The sequence below is a fragment of the Hyperolius riggenbachi genome, chromosome 2, assembly GCF_040937935.1.
Source record: "Hyperolius riggenbachi isolate aHypRig1 chromosome 2, aHypRig1.pri, whole genome shotgun sequence".
Taxonomy (NCBI): Eukaryota; Metazoa; Chordata; class Amphibia; order Anura; family Hyperoliidae; genus Hyperolius; species Hyperolius riggenbachi.
In genome coordinates this window covers 251,841,666-251,860,394 of record NC_090647.1, presented here as the reverse complement: position 1 = coordinate 251,860,394, position 18,729 = coordinate 251,841,666, and the positions used below count along the sequence as shown (strand labels likewise).

At 45.1% G+C, this 18,729-nt stretch overlaps 1 protein-coding gene across 2 annotated transcripts in view; it reads right to left on the bottom strand.

Annotated features, from left to right (window-relative positions):
• The window catches only part of ZZEF1 (zinc finger ZZ-type and EF-hand domain containing 1), a 226,841-nt gene that overhangs the window by 31,310 nt on the left and 176,802 nt on the right, over nucleotides 1-18,729 (bottom strand). For both annotated transcript variants that reach the window (XM_068268505.1, XM_068268506.1), the window contains 4 exons: nucleotides 15,985-16,104; nucleotides 14,120-14,293; nucleotides 12,720-12,820; nucleotides 10,357-10,492 (listed from right to left, as the gene is read on the bottom strand). In XM_068268505.1, the coding sequence (XP_068124606.1) occupies nucleotides 10,357-10,492; nucleotides 12,720-12,820; nucleotides 14,120-14,293; nucleotides 15,985-16,104 (531 nt within the window). The remainder of the gene's footprint in view (nucleotides 1-10,356; nucleotides 10,493-12,719; nucleotides 12,821-14,119; nucleotides 14,294-15,984; nucleotides 16,105-18,729) is intronic.

Below are 18,729 nucleotides of genomic sequence, written 5' to 3'. Positions count from 1 at the left end.
GTGCATGGAGGAGACGTCCTCAAGGATTTTATGATATGCCTGACTCTTTTTTATGCTTGTGAGTAGCACTCTTTTTTTATTGTTCTTAATAAATAGTTTTACACTATATCAGATTATTCAGTTGCAGTGGGCTACTTTTTTCCTTATACGTGGAGGAAGTTTACATTAAGCACCGGCTCTGTGCGGAGGACGGCTCACCAATATGCTTAGTGGCTGTCTGTGAGTTGGGCAGCATACATCTTGGCATCGGTGTGAGCAATCTGGTTGATCGGAAGCAGTGAGAAGCCAGGATTTGGTGATTACCTTATGCGCTGATTGCTGTCTGTGAGGTCTGGGCAGCTACAGTCAAAGGTGAGGGCGATACCTGTGGGTGGTGGAGCACAGGAGAAGGTGGTGCCCTCTAAATATCACGCGGGTCCTAGCTGGTGGAGGATCAATTTTGAAGTGATGGTCTATGCGATGAATCTTGTTTCTGTGTTTTTTTGAGGGCAACTGAAGAGGAACTACTACGCTTCTAGTGGCTACGTGGCTAAGAACTGTTGTGTGTTCCATACTCATACTGGACTGTGAGGCAGTGCAATTTTTTATTTTTCATTCTTATATGTTGGTGTGACATTTGAATTTGCAGCATACCCACTGTTCCTTTCTTCTGTTTAGGCAATTTAGGGGTGGAGCTCGCTAAGATATTTACCTTTTTTTCAGCACTCTCCATTGCTTAGGTTGGTCCTTCCGTCCACCAAGGTGGTTTGGAGAGTTATTCCAACGGTGAGCCCCACAGGAGGGGACACGCGTGGTGAGTCACATCTGAGACTCTGGTGTTCTGTCTCCCCGCCGAGCCTGTATCAAGAAGCTGCGACTGTTGCGGTGACACTGTGGTCTCTTAGAGAGACCCCTCCTGTGGGGCTCACCGTTGGAATAACTCTCCAAACCACCTTGGTGGACGGAAAGACCAACCTAAGCAATGGAGAGTGCTGGCAGTGAGCACCCCACGGCCATTAGAGTCCATCAAACGCTGACAGCCAAAGTGGTGAGAGCCACTCTAACTTTATCCCTTACTGTTGATCATATATATTCCATTATTTGGGACTGGCCTGATATTTCCAATAATGTCTATCTATGGACTGAGAGGATCCAATTTGCAAGCAAACGAGATTTCACAGAAATGAAAGTTTTCTGAAAGGGGCCTCCACCATTTCTTCAACATGTCACCAGTGTGAATGCGCGGGATGTGTGATGCATGAGTGTATAATTGATCTCTCTGCATATAAGATTATGAGCTCTATTATTTATTGCAGCTGCTTTGATTGCCACATATCCTCCTTGCATATGCAATTTTAAACCTTTGACCTGACTGCAAGCTCCTATAATAAAATTTTTGTATTTTGAGATTACATGTCCCTTTTGTACATTGATAAACGTTATTTACCTTTGAATACCAAGGTGGCTGATGACCCATGTATATTGATTTTTTAAGCTGGTATTGGAGTGTGCCAATGGGGTGAGCCCACTTACCTACAGGGTGCTGAGCTGTTCCCCTGGCCCCCCGGGCTGTATGAGATCTGCTATATTCTCTAGTCTACGGAGACCACATCTGCTACATTTCCATCTTCTCGACTAAGTCTCCTGTGCCCACTGCAATGCATGCTGGGAGATGTAGTGCGTGGATGAGAGTACAGAGATGTTCTTACATATATGGTCTACATCTCCCGGCATGCATTGCGGCAGGCATGTGGGTGACACTTATCCGGGAAGTTGGAAATGCATCAGATGCAGTCTCACAATGGAAAATATGGCAGATCCCATATGGACTGGGGGGTCAGAGGATTAGCCCCCTGTTGGGAAGTAGTGATGCTCACCCCAATGGCACACTCCATTACTAAACTTCACTATAAAAAATGATCTGCAAGTGCTTAGTTCCCTTTTAACTGGTGCAATAACTCATCAATCCACTCTTTCCCCGCCAACACACACACCTCAGTTTGAGAATTAGCTACTGTAGAAAACATTGCAGTACTATATAATATAACAAAATTACAAACAAAATAGAATACACAGAAGAGTCTTGATCCACTCTAATCTAATCAATATACATGATGGCTGAGCACAGTTCCACAAACCAAGTATTGCTTGTTACTCTGAACTGTAAAATGACCTACTACCTGTTAAATACACCAGGGAACTATGAAGCACTACATATTCGTTCTATACTTATCCCTAATGCTATGTATAATATGTGTTGTATTTTTAATTTATTTTGTATACACGAGTCTGCACTTGAGCAAAGAACAATTTCACCCACAAACTAATACAAATCCAGTGTTAGTGGATTAGAAAGCAGCACCAACAGTGTAATCTCCAGTGACAACTATCTTATGTACAATTCAACATAAATTCTTCACTTTTCTTGCAATCTGCATAATGAAAAATAGCATTTAATTGAGTATAAGTCAAATTGAGAATAAGCAACTTTCACTTGAAAAACCATGGACAAATGACTTGAGTATAAGCCGAGGGTATAAAACACTGCAGCTACTGGTGAATAGTTCTGTGGGGGGCCTGTTGCAGACCTGGGCATCACCACTTAGCTACATGGTGAATATTGCAGTGGGGGATGTCATTACCAGCACATGGCTCGTGTATAAGCCGAGACCCCCACTTTAGAGCTACTTTTTGGCCTCAAAAACGTGGCTTATACTTGAGTATATACAGTGATCATATGCAGAAATTAAAGGGAAGGTTCAGGGATGCCTTGAAAAAAATAAAAATCCATATCCACTTACCTGGGGCTTCCTCCAGCCCGTGGCAGGCAGGAGGTGCCCTCGCCGCCGCTCCAGAGGCTCCCGGTCGTCTTCGGTGGCCGACCAGACCTGGCCAGGCCGGCTGCCAGGTCGGGCTCTTCTGCGCTCCAAGGACGGGCTCTGCGCCTGCTCAATACAGCCCGGAGGACGTTCGATGATGTCAGCACGCCCGCGTGGGACGCAGAAGAGCTCGTCCTTGGAGCGCAGAAGAGCCCGACCTGGCAGCCGGCCTGGCCAGGTCGGCCACCGAAGACGACCGGGAGCCTCTGGAGCGGCGGCGAGGGCACCTTCTGCCTGCCACGGGCTGGAGGAAGCCCCAGGTAAGTGGATATGGATTTTTATTTTTTTCAAGGCGTCCCTGAACCTTCCCTTTAAGGAATGGTGATGTGAATAAAGCATAGATAAGAAGGATGTAAGCTAAGGAACAGGCAGCACAATCTAGCATCAGTGGCATAAAAAAAACAATATAGTGAAGGTCCTTTTACACTGCATCTTTTGCTTTCTGCCATAAACCGAAAAAAATATAATCCCAATGCAATGCAATTATATTTCAATGGTATGTTCACACAAGTGCATCAGCAGTGCAGAGGTTTCACTCAGAATAATGCACAATAAGCTGTGCATTTACTGGACAACTTGAGCGTTTGCAGTGACGCATACTTCAATATACTGTATGCGTTTTATCACACTCCTAACGCACAATGCGATTTTTCCACTCCGTTGCAATCCTGTTTAATACAGGGCAGTGGTGCTCAGCAGAGCTCGAATATTCGAGTAGCTCGAATATTCGAGCTCTTTTTTCAGCTATTCGAGCTCGAATACCGAGCTCGAATAGCTGCAGCTACTGGAATGGGCTATTCGAGTGAACTCGAATAGCCCATTCACTATTCGAGCTAACAGCGCTATTCGAGCTCGAATACCGAGCTCGAATAGCGTCATAGCACAGATTGATGTCCTTAGAGCCAATCAGAGGGCTCCCAGGCCCTCTGACGGCAGCCAATCACAGAGGGGGACCCTGGCCAGCCCCTACCCTATAAATAGCGGCCGCCATGTTCCGTTTTTCCGTCCTTGCCTGACTTTGTACAGAGAGAGATCTGCTCCTTTGTGCTTTGGCTTAGCAAGAGCTTTATTGTGGTCAACTACCTAGCGTTTTTGCTCACATACACCTCCTATACACACCTATATTGTTGTTAGTTAGATAGACATTGTATTTTAGTTAGTAGCTTGTGTGTTACATAGAGACAGACACAGCTGCTGCAGGCAAGCTCACACTGCTTTAGGCCTCAGGACCTTGCCTGTGTGGGCAGCTGTCCTCCTGTCCTCTGTTAGTTTATTATACCAGTGTTTCTGCTGTCCTACCTTTACTACTGAGTGATTGTATTTTGTAGTAACTGTACTAGGACACTCACTGTCACTGTTTGTTCATAGCTCCTGCGTGTGTGCGTGCACAGTACACACACTCTATTTCCTTCTGATTACTATTGATTATTGTAATTGCTAGTTGTACTTACTAACTACTTACTACTAGGGACACTCAGTCACTGTTCATAGGCTAGCTCCTGCGCTGCGTGTGTGTGTGCGTGCACTGTCAGTACACACACTCTATTTCCTTCTGATTACTACTGATTATTGTAATTTCTAGTTGTGCACTTACTTACTTACTACTAGGGACACTCAGTCACTGTTCATAGGCTAGCTCCTGCGTGTGTGTGTGTGCGTGCACTCACTGTCTGTAGTGTACACACACTCTATTTCCTTCTGATTACTACTGATTATTGTAATTTCTAGTTGTACACTTACTTACTACTTACTACTAGGGACACTCAGTCACTGTTCATAGGCTAGCTCCTGCGTGTGTGTGTGCGTGCACTCAGTACACACACACACACTCTATTTCCTTCTACTTAATCTGATTACTACTGATTATTGTATTTTCTAGTTAGTGTACTAGGGGACACACTCACTGTTCACTTATACTGATTACTGAATTATTGTATTTTGTATTAGTACTGTACTAGTAATCACTTAGCGATCTAATCACTTAGTGATTAGTGTCACCTCACCCACCAACCCACTCCATTAAAGTACCCCACTTTTTCACCCGCCCTTTTAAAAAACTTTTTTGTTTACGCCCAAAACATCAAAGATGTCTGGAAGTGGCAGCCAGCGCGGTTTGGGCAAGGGGAAGGGCAGCAAGGGAATCAAGAGGAGAGGGAGCAGCATTGTGGCAAGCCGCGGCCGCGCCACCATGCACAGTTCCGCAGCAGCAGCAGCTGCGTCAGTGGCAAACATTCCTCCTATAGCCACTGGCCGTGGACGCCCTGGGCCCCGCCCAGCAGGAGCAACTCACGCTGCAGAGACACAGCAGCAGCAGCAGCAGCAGCAGCAGCAGCAGCAGCGTGTAGTACCTGCTCCTATTTTCCTCCAGCCGGGTCGGAAACGTCCCATTGAGGAAAAGGATGCAGCCACTGTGGTGCAACTGATGACGGAGGATGAGCAGCCCGCCATCAGCTCTGCATCCGAGGCCTCCACCCTCACCACCACCACCACCACCCCTGTTCGCAGCAGCCGCCCAGCAGGGCCTGGGGAGGAGGCCAGTTCACCGTCACAAGTTGGCGACCTGTCACTCAGCAGTATTTTTACCCCAGGCACCATCAGGGTATTGTCTGCTGTTGTTGGCGATTTGGAGGAGGAGATGCTGATGGGCACTTTGGGGGATGAGGGATTGGACAGCAAGACTGTGGCGACAGTCAAGCAGCCCATCCATGCATCAGGAGAGGAGTTTGGGGGGTCATCATCCCAGCAGGACATGTTTCAGGAGGGGGAGGATGATGATGATGATGATGATGTGGTGACAGACAAAGACTGGGTGCCGCCACCACCAGCACCTGGGGATGTCATCATCAGCAGCTCTGAGGAGGATGCGCTTGTGGGCCTTGCAAGGAGGCGCATCATTGCAAGCATTGGCAGCAGTAGGCAGGTCCCACAGCCTGCTGGTGTCTCAGGCTCAGCAGCAGCATCTGCCAGTACCACCACCAGCCGCACCCAAGCCCCCGCCCCAACCACCACAGGGAGACAGGCAGCAGCGGCTCCAGGCCGTAGGCGGTTGTTTTTGTCACCAATCTGGCGATTTTTCACCATGCCCACAGTGTACAGCAAGTACGCCACTTGCAACCACTGTCAGCGGAAGTTGAGCAGAGGTGCAGACCCCTTAAAGTTCAGCACCAGCTCGCTCATCAACCACCTTGCTGCGAAACATTTCCACCAGCATGAGGAGTTCCAGAGGCTGAAGGCATCTGGTGCTGGCAGTGGCACCACACCCATCACTGCACAGCCTTCAGCAGCAGCAGCAGCAACAGCAGCCACCCGCCCTCCTGCTCCTCCAGCAGCACCAGCAGGAGTGCGGAAACGCACTGCTCCTCCCCCCCTCTGCAACTTCTGCCGCCGACACTGAGGCCTGTTCTGGCAGCCAGTCCTCAGTGGCCTCCTCTGCTGTGTCCGCTGATTCCCGTGCCAGCAAAAGGCCACGCCAGAGCCATTTGAGCGAGTCCTTCCAGGGGGTGGTTAGGGCTCTGCCTCCCAGCAGCCGTCGCGTGCGTCAGCTGAACGGCTTGCTGGCACGGGCCATGTGCTCCCAACTCCTGCCGTACACGCTCGTGCAGGAGGGGAGCGACATGCGTGCGCTGCTTGCTTGTGCAGCCCCAGACTGGCAGCTCCCCAGCAGACACTTTTTCACCCGCAAGGCCATTCCTGCACTGCACCGCTTTGTGATGGCCAATGTGGAGCGAGGGCTGGAGCACGCGGTTGGTGAAAGGGTCCACGTCACCATGGACTCCTGGAGCAGCCACTTCGGGACAGGCCACTACCTGTCCTTCACTGTCCACTGGGTCAGCTTGGTGGAAGGGGGTGAGGATGGGAGAGCAGCAGCGGGCACAGCAGCAACACAGTGGGTGGTGCCACCCCCAGGGTCAGGGGAACTGCAGCAGGTTCCTCCGATCCTCTGCCATCCTCCGGCACACCTGGCCAAACCCCCCACCTCAGCAGCAGCGTGAAGGCCCGCCACTGCCAAGCGCTGCTGCAGTTGGTCAGCCTTGGGAAGACCAAATTGACGGCAACCCATGTGTTGGCCAAAATCCAGGAGCAGGAGAGGATTTGGCTGACCCCCAGAGGCCTCAGAATCGGAGAGGTGGTGGCCGACAATGGGGCCAATCTGGTTGCCGCAATTGACAGGGGAAATCTGACCCACATCCCCTGTCTTGCCCACGTGCTGAACCTGGTGGTGCAGAAGTTCTTGCGCACCTACCAGGGGATGGGCGAACTGCTGGAAACGGGAAGGAACTTTGTGCGTCACTTCCGGCGCTCGGCTGCAGCCTGTGCGAGCCTGGAAGACGTGCAAAAGGAGCTGGAGCTGCCACGCCATCGGCTGATCCTTGACGTTCCAACTCGCTGGAACTCCACCCCTGGCGATGTTGGAGCGTCTGGTTGAACAGAAGCACGCTGTCAACCAGTACCTTACCCAGGCCACTGTTTCCGCCGCTCAGAGAAGGGACAAGACCAGCAACATCCCGTCCATCGTCCCCGATGACTGGAGGCACATGCAGCAGGTGTGCTTAGTGCTGGCTCCCTTTCTGCAGGCCACTAACATGGTGAGCAGGGACCATGCTATGGTCTGCGAGTGGGTGCCCCTGGTTTGTCTGCTGAACAGGGCCCTCGATGCTTTGCTGGAACAGGGAGCGGCAGCCTTGGACCAGCAGGAGCGGCAAGCAGCTGCACAGTCCACCTCTGAGGGGGAGGAGGAGGAGGACTTGGTGGAGGTCCCTGACCTTGCTGCTGATGAGGGGGATAAGCACAGCGCAGCTGAGTTGGTGCGGGGGTGGAGAGAGGATGAGGCGGCAGAGGAGGAGGATGAGGACAGCACTGCCGTCGATGTGCCAGCACACGTGGCCCGCCTCTTCCCAATGGCAGCGCACATGCTGACGTGCCTGCGCAAGGACCCCAGGGTGATCCAGATGAAGCAGAGGGAGGACATCTGGATCAGCATGATGTTGGACCCACGCCTCAAGGGGAAGTTGAGCCAGTTCCTGCCGCCTGCAGGAGGAGACCCAGCGCAACAAATAAGGAGCTTGCAGCAGGCCCTTGTTGAGCGCTTGGAGGAAGCCTTCCCCCAGCCTTCCACCCCCACTGTCCAGCCAGCACAGAGGCAGCAGCAGGTGCCTGCATCCAGCAGCAAGCGCCCCACAGACCTGCTGTCTCTCAGCAACGAGCTCTACAGGACTGTAGAGGCTCCGGCAGCAGTGACTAGAGAGGAGGTGCATGCAGCAGCATCCTCCTCCGGTCACAGCCAGCGCCTGACCCGAATGGTGGCTGACTACATGGGGTCCTACAGCGGGCTTGACAGCGATGCCCCTGTTGATCCCATGGAGTATTGGGTCAAGCGCCTGGAGATCTGGAGCGAGCTGGCGCAGTACGCCCTGGAAGTGCTGTCCTGCCCCCTTCCAGCGTGCTGTCCGAGCGCTGCTTCAGTGCAGCTGGTGGCGTGGTCACCGAGAAACGCTCACGTCTGTCTCACAAGTCTGTGGACAGACTGACGTTTCTCAAGATGAACCAGGCGTGGGTGGAAGGCGAGTTCCTGGCCCCTGTTGTCGGCGAGAGGGGGACATGAACTGGCTGCCGGAAGAACCATCGTTAATGTGCCTTACCACCCTTTACCACTTCCTGGCTCCTGCTCACTAAGCCAGCCTGGTTCACTTTGACTATTACGTCGCCTGCAGCCACACATTTTACATCTACAGTGGGCTGCTGTGTACTGCCCTTCTGCTGTCTGTCTGTCTGTGTTTCCCACTGCCAGGGTACACAGAATTACCTTCTGCTGCCGCTCTGCCACCAGCTCTAACGTCCAACAATAGCTATATCTGTGTAATTTGCTGTAAAAAAAAAAAAAAAGTAAATCATTAAAAAAAAAAAAAGGTTTAATTTTTCTGAGGTGCCCGGGTTGAAAACTGTGTAGTCCCAGTTGTGTATTGGACACGATGTGGGCTGCACGACCGCTGTCTGGGACCTCCTGTTGTGTTTATTTACAGCCCTGGTATCAACGCTAGGTACCAGGGCTATTATGTCACGCTGCCTACCTACCTGACTGCCTGCTGCCACACACTCATCCTCCTCCTCCTGCTGCTGAATTTACCTCCTGCTGTCTGTGTGTTTCCACTGCCAGGGAGCACATACAATGGCGCTTCCAACATGCGTGCGCCACCAGCTATTTATTACGCTCAAAAATAGCTGCATTTCTTTAAAAAAAATATATAAAAGAGAAATAAGTGAAGAAGAAGAAGACGATATAGAAGAAGAAGATATAGAAAAAGAAGAAGACGAAATAGAAAAATAATAATAAGAAGAGGATATAAAAAAAGGAAGATCTAGAAAAAGAAGATATAGAAGAAGAAGATGAAGAAGAAGAAGATGAAGAAGAAGAAGAAGAAGAAGAAGAAGAAGAAGACGATGAAGATGATGAAGAAGATGAAGATGAAGAAGAAGAAGAAGATGAAGAAGAAGAAGAAGATGAAGAAGATATAGAAGAAGAAGAAGATATAGAAGAAGAAGAAGAAAATGAAGAAGAAGAAAATGAAGAAGAAGAAGAAGAAGATATAGAAGAAGAAGAAGAAGAAAATGAAGAAGAAGATATAGAAGAAGAAGAAGAAGAAGATATAGAAGAAGAAGAAGATATAGAAGAAGAAGAAGATATAGAAGATAAAGAAGAAGAAGAAGAAGAAGAAGTATATACACTACTGAACAGAATTTTGGACACAACTTCTCTTCTCTTTCCACCTTTTTTTTTAAAGGAACATCCCCACATAATCACTTGCTGTTGTTACTTGGGAAAAAAGAGGTTTCTTGCATCATTCACCCTCAAAACAAGTGTTGGAAGCTATTTAAGGCCAATTCGAATAGTCAGCTCGAATAATGAGCTCGAATACCGACTCGAATAGTGAGCTCGAAGTCTGAGGTCGAATCGAATAGTAAAAAATATTCGAACTCGACCAAACTCGACTAATAAAAAGGGGTATCCGAGCATCACTAATACAGGGTACCCAATGCAATGTGCACTTTAAAGGACAACTGAAGTGAGAAATATATGGAGGCTGCCATATTTATTTCCTTTTACACAATACCAGTTGCCTGGCAGTCCTGCTAGTCTATTAGAATGCAGTAGTGTCTGAATAATGCCAGAAACAAGCATGCAGGTAATCTTTCAGATCTGACAATGTCAGAAACACCTGATTTGCTGCATGCTTGTTCAGGGGTTATGGCTAAAAGAGTTAGAGGCAGTGGGTTAGTAGGATAGCCAGGCAACTGGTATTGCTTAAAAGGAAATAAATATGGCAGCCTCCACATCTCTCTAACTTTAGTTGCCATTTAAATGTAGCCTAACAGTTGGGATAAGTGGAAAAGTACAAAATGTATTCACTACACACTTCAGTTTTGGGTGAGACAGTTTAGGTATTCAGCATCAGTTTAGTATTACTAGGAAGAGTTAAAACTAAACTAGACCAAAACACACCAGACAAGGAGGCATGATCAGTTCTGTGTCCGTCACATTCAATAACTGTTCCTCTGACTTCACAGACTTAATGGGCTGCCATCTTTGTGCCATCTTCTTCACTTTTTCATCAACCACACCAGTGTTTCCATCATACCTTAGGGAACAAACATAAAATAAAAGATCTTAAAAATGTGCAAAAGATAAACAGCGTTACACTAAAGGGTCTGTCAATAGTACAAAGTCACCAAAAGCAGTATTTTTAACCACTTAGGGCTCGTTTCCACTAGTGCGGTGCGAATCACCGGGATTCCACCGCTGACGAAATCGCATGCGGATGCGATTCCGCGTGCGTTTTTTGCCGCGATTTCGCATAGGCAGGGTATATGCGAATTTAACCATATCACTGCCTGGTTCAATTTACATTAGTTTTCATGCGAATTCGCACGTGAAATCGCGGCAAAAAACGGATACGTGTTTTCCCTATTAAATACATAGCCTACGAATCGCCTGCATTCCTCACGCAGGCGAATTCTGCAGGCTCTACCGTGCAGAAAGACCCTGCACAGAAAAACGCAGGAAAAAACTGACAAGTGGAAACAGGGCCATCCACTTGTATTGGTTATGTGAATCCGCATGCAGAGAACGCATGCGGATTCGCTCTAGTGAAAACGGGCCCTAATAGTTAAAATCCTACATAACCAAAAAACCTAAACCTTTCCCTTGTAGTCCAAATACTGTATGTAATTTAAAACAATGACCTTGTATTTGATTACTAGTATCAGCAGTGAGAGGACATTTACACACTTTTTTTCTTTTTTACACATTGTTTCACATGTTCATTGTTCTGAGATGATAATAATACCCCCTATATGGTTATCCTAAATATCACCTCCCCTGTGTGGGATTGCTCTGTGTTTCAAAATACTAATGTTTTACAATATTGCTTCCACTATGTGGGAAAGTTTGATGTTCAAACCATTTTAATTTTACGTCACTTATTATGTACTATTATGACGACAATTTTCAACCAAAAAACAGAAAAAATGCAACTTGCTTAGATTTCAGCATTCTTGAAGGTTCGTCAACAGTTTATACGCTTTAACAACCATGTATGGTACATGTAACTTACTATACATTCAAATGGATCAAACAACAACTCTAAAGTTTAGCATATTAAGTGAGCACTAAGTGGCTATCACTCTATAATATATTCTAAACTCACATGCTCATATTCCATCCAGGACACTATTTGCATGTTTCCCACAGCTCGAAAACACTTTTAGGTTAACTGGCTACTCCACATCAGTGCTCAATCCCTTTAGGGAACAATAAAGTGGTGACGTAGTACAGATATGTCACTAGCCTCCAGGCTAGTGACGCATCCGTTGCTAAGGAGGGGGACTGAGGGAGAAGAAGCAGCACAAGACGGGGCAGGTTACCGTGCGCAAAGGAGTACAACATGTTCATTGAGTCCCCAGCATCGGGACCGCTAAAGATCTGAAATACTGGATCTTTAGCAGAAGTTGGGAGGCCACTGCACAAACACTGGATTCTCTCAAGATTCTCAGCCAAGGCAGTAGTTATGATCCCACATGGCAGAGTTGAATCCAGAGTGTGTATGTAGCTTCAAGGACATTAGTTTGTGGTCTATGATAGCAAGAGCTGTTCAAAGTTATTTATAAACTAATGGACTAGTTTAAAAACGGGCTCTAGGTCTCTTCACGCCGCCACCCCCGCCAGTCAGTGCGCGCACATCCGTCCGCCCACTCGGCTGGCCCTGCCCCAACGGGTGTCAGTGCTTGACATGCGCAGTAGTGCAAAGCACTGACACAGGGACACTTGTGTTTTATTATATAGGATTACTGACAAACGTGTCAGAACCAAACAAATGCAGTAATTATAATAGTAATTGATCCACTACTTTCCATCCACCAAACATGAGCTCAAAAAGGAAGCAGGCTTTAATGTTACATGTCTCTTTTGTTAAGAAATCAGACTTCTAGGATTAATGCTAAAATGACTGTCAACTTGCTTGCCTTGTTGTGTCTATAAAATACAATCATGGTACAGTGATCCTAACAAAGTCTCTCAGATTGTGAGTGACAAAGCTGTGGCCAGTCAATTAGTTTGGGGGTGTAAAGTTAGCAATTATTCCTGCTCCATGCTGCTAAACGGCCCAGTGAGAAGTGGAAATAACCTGGGCTATCGGTACTGCTTGATGTGCTTAAAATATTGAGCCACAAACTGATACAATTCATGTTTAATAAGCAAGAAATTATTGAATTCTCTGTGCCCTGTTTATGTGGCAATGGACGCATTCCAAAGGATCAATTACAATTAATCCTCAAGTTGTTACAAAAAGCTATGACTACGCAACTTACTTTTTCTGAACCTCTTCAAGAAACGACTCTGGACTCTTCTTCCCTATCTCATATATTGCTCGAAGAATGGGTAAAGGAACATTCCGGGTTTCATGAATATCCTAAAAAGAATGTTTTTTTTTTATTTTATGAGGGAAATAGAGGACACACAAATTGATGATAGAGCAAACTAGTAATGTGTTTAAAAATCACAGTAATTGTGCCATCAAAAAAATCCACAGACAGGCACAAATCAGATGAGCAAATTTACCAAAAGAGAGGTGCTAAGAAAACTGTAAGAGAGAAAAGCTTACCAAAGCAACTACACAAAAGCCTTGTTTTATTAGATAGATGAATCCACATAGGTTGCTATGGGCAACTGGTCTGCTTCTGCTTTAATTTATTAGTGCACCTGTCTTGACACATCTGCTCTTCAGCGAGTTGTAGGAGAAAGTGTGATTTTTAATAATAATATAATCCAAACCATATGAATCTTGGATTAAACATTGCAGAAATTCAAGTGATAAGGAAAGATCTGTTTCTGGCTATAAGGGCTATAAGCTACACTGGCTCAATTTCTGCTCATATAAAATGCATTTACTAATAACTCCCCCACACTAACATGACCCTAACACTGTCCAATTTACCACTTTACCCTAAGTATAACAGATTACTGAAACTACATTGCTCACACAAGAGAATGGGGTTGATGTACAATGTAGCATGGAGAACATGAACATCATTCAACAAACTACTGTCTGCTACTAAGCTCTACAATTTGCAGCCTTTGGCTGGATGCTATCAGTATTTTGTGCGTTGGATAAAAGTTGGCAAATCAGCGACGGCAGTCATGCCTGCACATCCATTGTGAGAACTTTCGTTTTAGTAAATCCAGCTGCCTGGAACTATGAGATATGTTTTTGCTATGGGTGCTGCAATAGTACAAACTGACTCACTCGCCTTCCGGCAGCCTTAACTACATTCTATGACACATATGAGGGATACTGTATCATTTGTATTCTCCAACCTTATAGGGGCACTATTGCAAAATTCAGATTTTTAATGGATAAAATATGAGCAATTATAATAATGTCTGACATATGCATAGTGGCTGAGTATAAGTTATTTGTACACTTACTTTACACTAATTTCCAGCCCACTCATCAAAAATGTCAAGCAACGTATTTTCTACTTATAATGCTGTGGATGCAATATGGTCTAAGTTTTATCTTTTTTAGCTTAGCTTGGTTCCTCTATAACAAATGAATCACAGTAACTCCTAGTATATGCAGGTAATGCATTTAGAGACATTATGTTGTAAAATCATCATGATTTATGTGGATAGTCCGACACCCCGTATACAATAAGTACACGGTACTACATTTTGTATCAATGGTAAAAAATGGATTAGCCTGTTTTACCTGAAAAATTGACCTTGTAGATTCATCAAGACCCTCTAGTGGATTAGGCTTTTTCTGCACTACAATGGCAGTAGGTAGCTCAGTCTCCTTCTCTTGTTTCACCGAAGAAGAATCTGCTTTCTCAGATGCACGCCTCGTTTCCTTCTTTGATGAATACAGCATTATGGACAAAATCTGACCCCAAGAAAATAAAGCAAACATTAGCTTTAGACTTTTCCACTAGGGTGCCACGTCCATATCCGAATCAGACGCCGCACCCGTCCTGATGTGAATTTGCATCAGTTTCCCTCTAGTCGTGTCATGCTTGCCATTCCTTTTTCCCATGCACAAACATTTGGATTCAATAGGCTGAACAATCACATCAGAATTTGCGTGTGGGGAATCAAATAGGAACCGCAGAAGTGGAAACCTTGTTTTCTCTCATCAGTCACAGGTATATTTTGTATTAGTAGATGTGATTCTAGTCATAATGCATTATACATAAATCCATTCCCCACCAAAATGTTGACATGCATTTCTACTGAAACTAGGCATAGAAGACCTGGTGCTTTAAAACAAGGCTGGTCAAGACTCCGTTTTTTTTCCAGCAAGTCTGGACTGGGTCAGCCTTACTGAACTGGCCACTACCCTCTACTCTCCTGGCTGCTCTTTGGTCCCTTACGTCCAATATGTACATGGTGTGCAGGTTTGCTGCTCCCTGGAAAATGGACTCAATACGGAATGTGTTTTCCCTTTATTTAAATGTTGTATAAAAAATGATGTATGAAATAAAAATAATATAAGAATCCTGCATTAAAGAAATGTGAAAACGTTTGAAGCACATGATTATTTGCTTTTCCTGCTGATTGGTGAGAAGAGACCAGTCCAAAGAAGGGAAATGTGCCATGGCGTATGACAGCAGAGCTCCATGAGCTGGTCAGGAGCCGATGTCATAGGTTTTTGACTCTGATCACGGTGAACCTCACAAACCACAGAAATATAATTATTTTTCCAGTTAAAACCTTTCATTCAAAAGAGGTTATAGTTTTTGAAAGGCAACTTAAAAAATGTACAAGCTTTGTAGAGGTGTACAGAGGCGCCAAAAGTATAAAACACGCTAAAATCGTTTAAAACGTTCAGGGGGCGGTGGTGGACCAGCCACTCCAAACAGACACGATGCTGTCGATTATGGTAATAATTTACATACTCCCAGAGACAACTGGCAATGCGTTTCACGGGCACAATCCCGCTTCATCAGGCAATAAACAAAAGGAGTATCACACAGCTAGGGGTCCAATGTAAGCTTGGCACCTCTGCATTTCCTCCAGTGACACCTGTTACATATCAGACCACAGTAATGCAGCAGACCCGTGGTTACAAATCATATCTTAGTGATACAGCAGACCCGCAGTCACATACCAGTCCCCAGGGAGCAGAGCCCCATGCCTCTCCCCCCCCCCCCCCCGGTAAATTTCAGAATGCTGTGACACAGCAGATCTCAGTGTTACATATCAGACCCAAGTGATACAGGAGACCCCTAGTTACATCTCAGATTCCAGTGATATAGCAGACCCTCAGATACAGATTAGGTTCTGATGGTATGTGACACTTCAGTTTCTTCCTCAGTTTCCCTATTTCTTTATTTGCCATCTCTCACACACAAATGCCATCCCTTCACTCTCTTTTGACTACTGCCTTTCGGTTACCACAAAATTAAATGGAGAATTCGGTTATACTCAAAGGACCACTCTGGCAATGAAAACACACAATAACCCCCTACCATAAAGAAATTCAGCAGCCCAAATGAATAAACAGAAAAATGAGTATGCAATTGGAAAATGGCAAAGCATTTTTTATGGTTACACTACAGTATTAATTGGTCTTACCTCCAGATCACGAAGAAGCCAGGTCTTACTGAAGCCAGAACCTTTGCTACATTTCTTCACCAACAGTTTTAATAGATCTAGCTGAATAAATGTAGTAAGTACCTCTTCAAAGTCATGATTCTGAGGGAAAAAAGGTTTTTATTTTTCAGTGAACCATTTTAATAGGGCATCAGTCAAAACTAATAACAGTGTGATGATATGGTTTTAAAATAAATACAATTATTTAGCCAGGGAAAGAAAAATGGTACCATGAGAGGAATTTACTAACAAATAACTACTGTCAAAAAGTGGGGCCAGCTTTTCCACACATTTAGGGGAACCTGAAGGGAGGGGGATAAGAAGGCTGCAATATTAATTTACTTTTAAATAATACAAGTACCCTGGCTGTCCTACTGATCATTGGCCTCTGAAAAAGCCATAGACCTTGGTGGGGTGCAGTAAAAATACTGCACTGCCCCGGTGGGCCCTGAAGCACAATTGAACTGAGAGGGATATGGAGGCTGACATATGCATTTCCTTTTAATTAAACAATACCAGTTGCCTGGCTGTCCTGCTGAGGCCCTGTCTCTAAGGGATGGTTCACAGTGGACGCTTTTATGGTGCTTTACTGATCACTGTCGATCAGGAAAGTGCTGCTGCTAGTGTATCCCTATGAATACATTCTCACTGCCACGGTTGCGATCAATTGCAAATGTGCGGCATGCAGTGCTTTGGGGACGATTGTGTTGTAATTTTTGTTCTATTGAACGGGAATCACAAGCGCAAATTGTGGTAAAACTTGAAATTTATTAAGCGATCGTGATTAGAACTCTAAATGTGAACTAGCTGTCATACTTTAGCCATAGACCCTGAAGATGAATGCATGCACATCAATATGGCAACCACAATATCTCAGTATAGGTGTACTTTAACATGAAGTCAACTGTAAGGCAAGGTTGCTCTAGTCTACCCGCTAACATAAGGGCAAAGAAGTTCTAAGCCTGGTAGTGTGCACTGGATGCCACACCTAAGACTATTGCATGTACAAAAAAAGTCCACCCGACAGCAGGATCCTAAAACCAGCAATCTTTATTGGGTATTAATACACAAAACACAGGGAGAATTCGCTACAGCAAAGCAAAACCCCAAAAGTTTATACATTTCTGACCCTTGTGGGTCCTTATTGGTAGCTTATCCAACATAAACACAAAAGGTTTAAATACCCTTAGCAACACACTACTGCACCTCAACCCAATACTTTTCATTAACTCTTCAAATGCCTCACTGAGGTAATATATAGGGATGGTCAATGAGATGCAGATAAGTCTAAGGTGTCGTAGGATTATGCAAATTTACTACAATCAAATCCATTGGGCTCCATCTGTCACCTGTATTTATTTCCCTGCACCTGCCTCTTAGTCATTTCACTATCTATCATACTCCCTTGTCTTGCATCCCCCCTTCCCCCCTCAGTCAGCACCATTGCACACGCCTATGAATCTCACCTTTTTGTGGAAGCTGGCAAGAACATTAAGGTGCATGAATACTGCAGAAACACTGACCTGATGTCCCAGTATGATGAAAGAAGACCTGTTCAAAGTGACTGAACATGCCTTATGCAACCAGCACACAGACACGATCCTTGTCACATATAAAATTCTACCTTGCTTGTAAACTGAACAAAATTTTGATCTATACATGCTATTGATGGCATCCACTCAAATACATGTGCTGTTTACACTCCATTTGCTAATGTGAGCATCTAATATCACTCTAGTACCAAAAGAATGTTTACACAAAGCAGCCGTAATTAAATGGCAGTAAAACAAAGTAGCCTTCAGCAATTCTTTAGAAATGATGGGAAAAAAACCCCCCAACCTTTTCATACACTCCTCGTGTTACATAAATAGCAATGTATGAGTCACCAAATGGATGAACAGACGTGTATACATAGAGAATAAATTAAATAGCCTAGGTGCTCCCTGATGGCAATTGTATTATATGTAAAATTATATCATATTAAACAGTAGTTCACATTACCTGCTTGTAAAACTAGGTAAGTGATAAATGAATGACTGCCCTATGAATATTTATACATTCATTTCCATATTTTGCAAAGGAAAGAGTATGTCATTAGAGACCGCTAGCAACAGTGCCCACCATGTACTGCATTTAGAACAAGATACAGACAGCTCTTGAGCATGTGTGCCATAATGCAAGCCAGGAGGCAGCAAAATGTACTAAGCTCTAATTCAGGAGATGACGGAACTCACACATGAACTGCACAGACTGTTAACATTTTTCTAATGAATAAAATGTTTTGCAGAAGTAATAAGCTAATAAACTTGCATCACACACAAACAGCATAAATGTCCACAACATAATTCTGCAGGATCACAATGGATGTATCGTTCCACTAAAAGCATCAAGAGAGAAGAACGTGCAGTGATCAGAGTGCTGTTCTGATTGACTTGTCACATCACATTCTATCATGTCAGTCAAGCTTCTATGCTAGCTCCATAAGTTATTACATTTTGAAGGTTGGGGAGTTGACTAAAACGACCTGCAGAAAAGTGTTCTATAGGTATGAATTTCATTCAGGTACAGTAAAACATCGGATTGCAAGCAACTTGGTTTAAGAGTGTTTTGCAAGACAAGCAAAAATTGTTATGGCATTTTGACTTGATAAGCAAGCAACTTTTTGATACACAAGCGCAAAATGTATACATGCATCACGTCATCACAACTGAGCCGATGGCTCTTCAC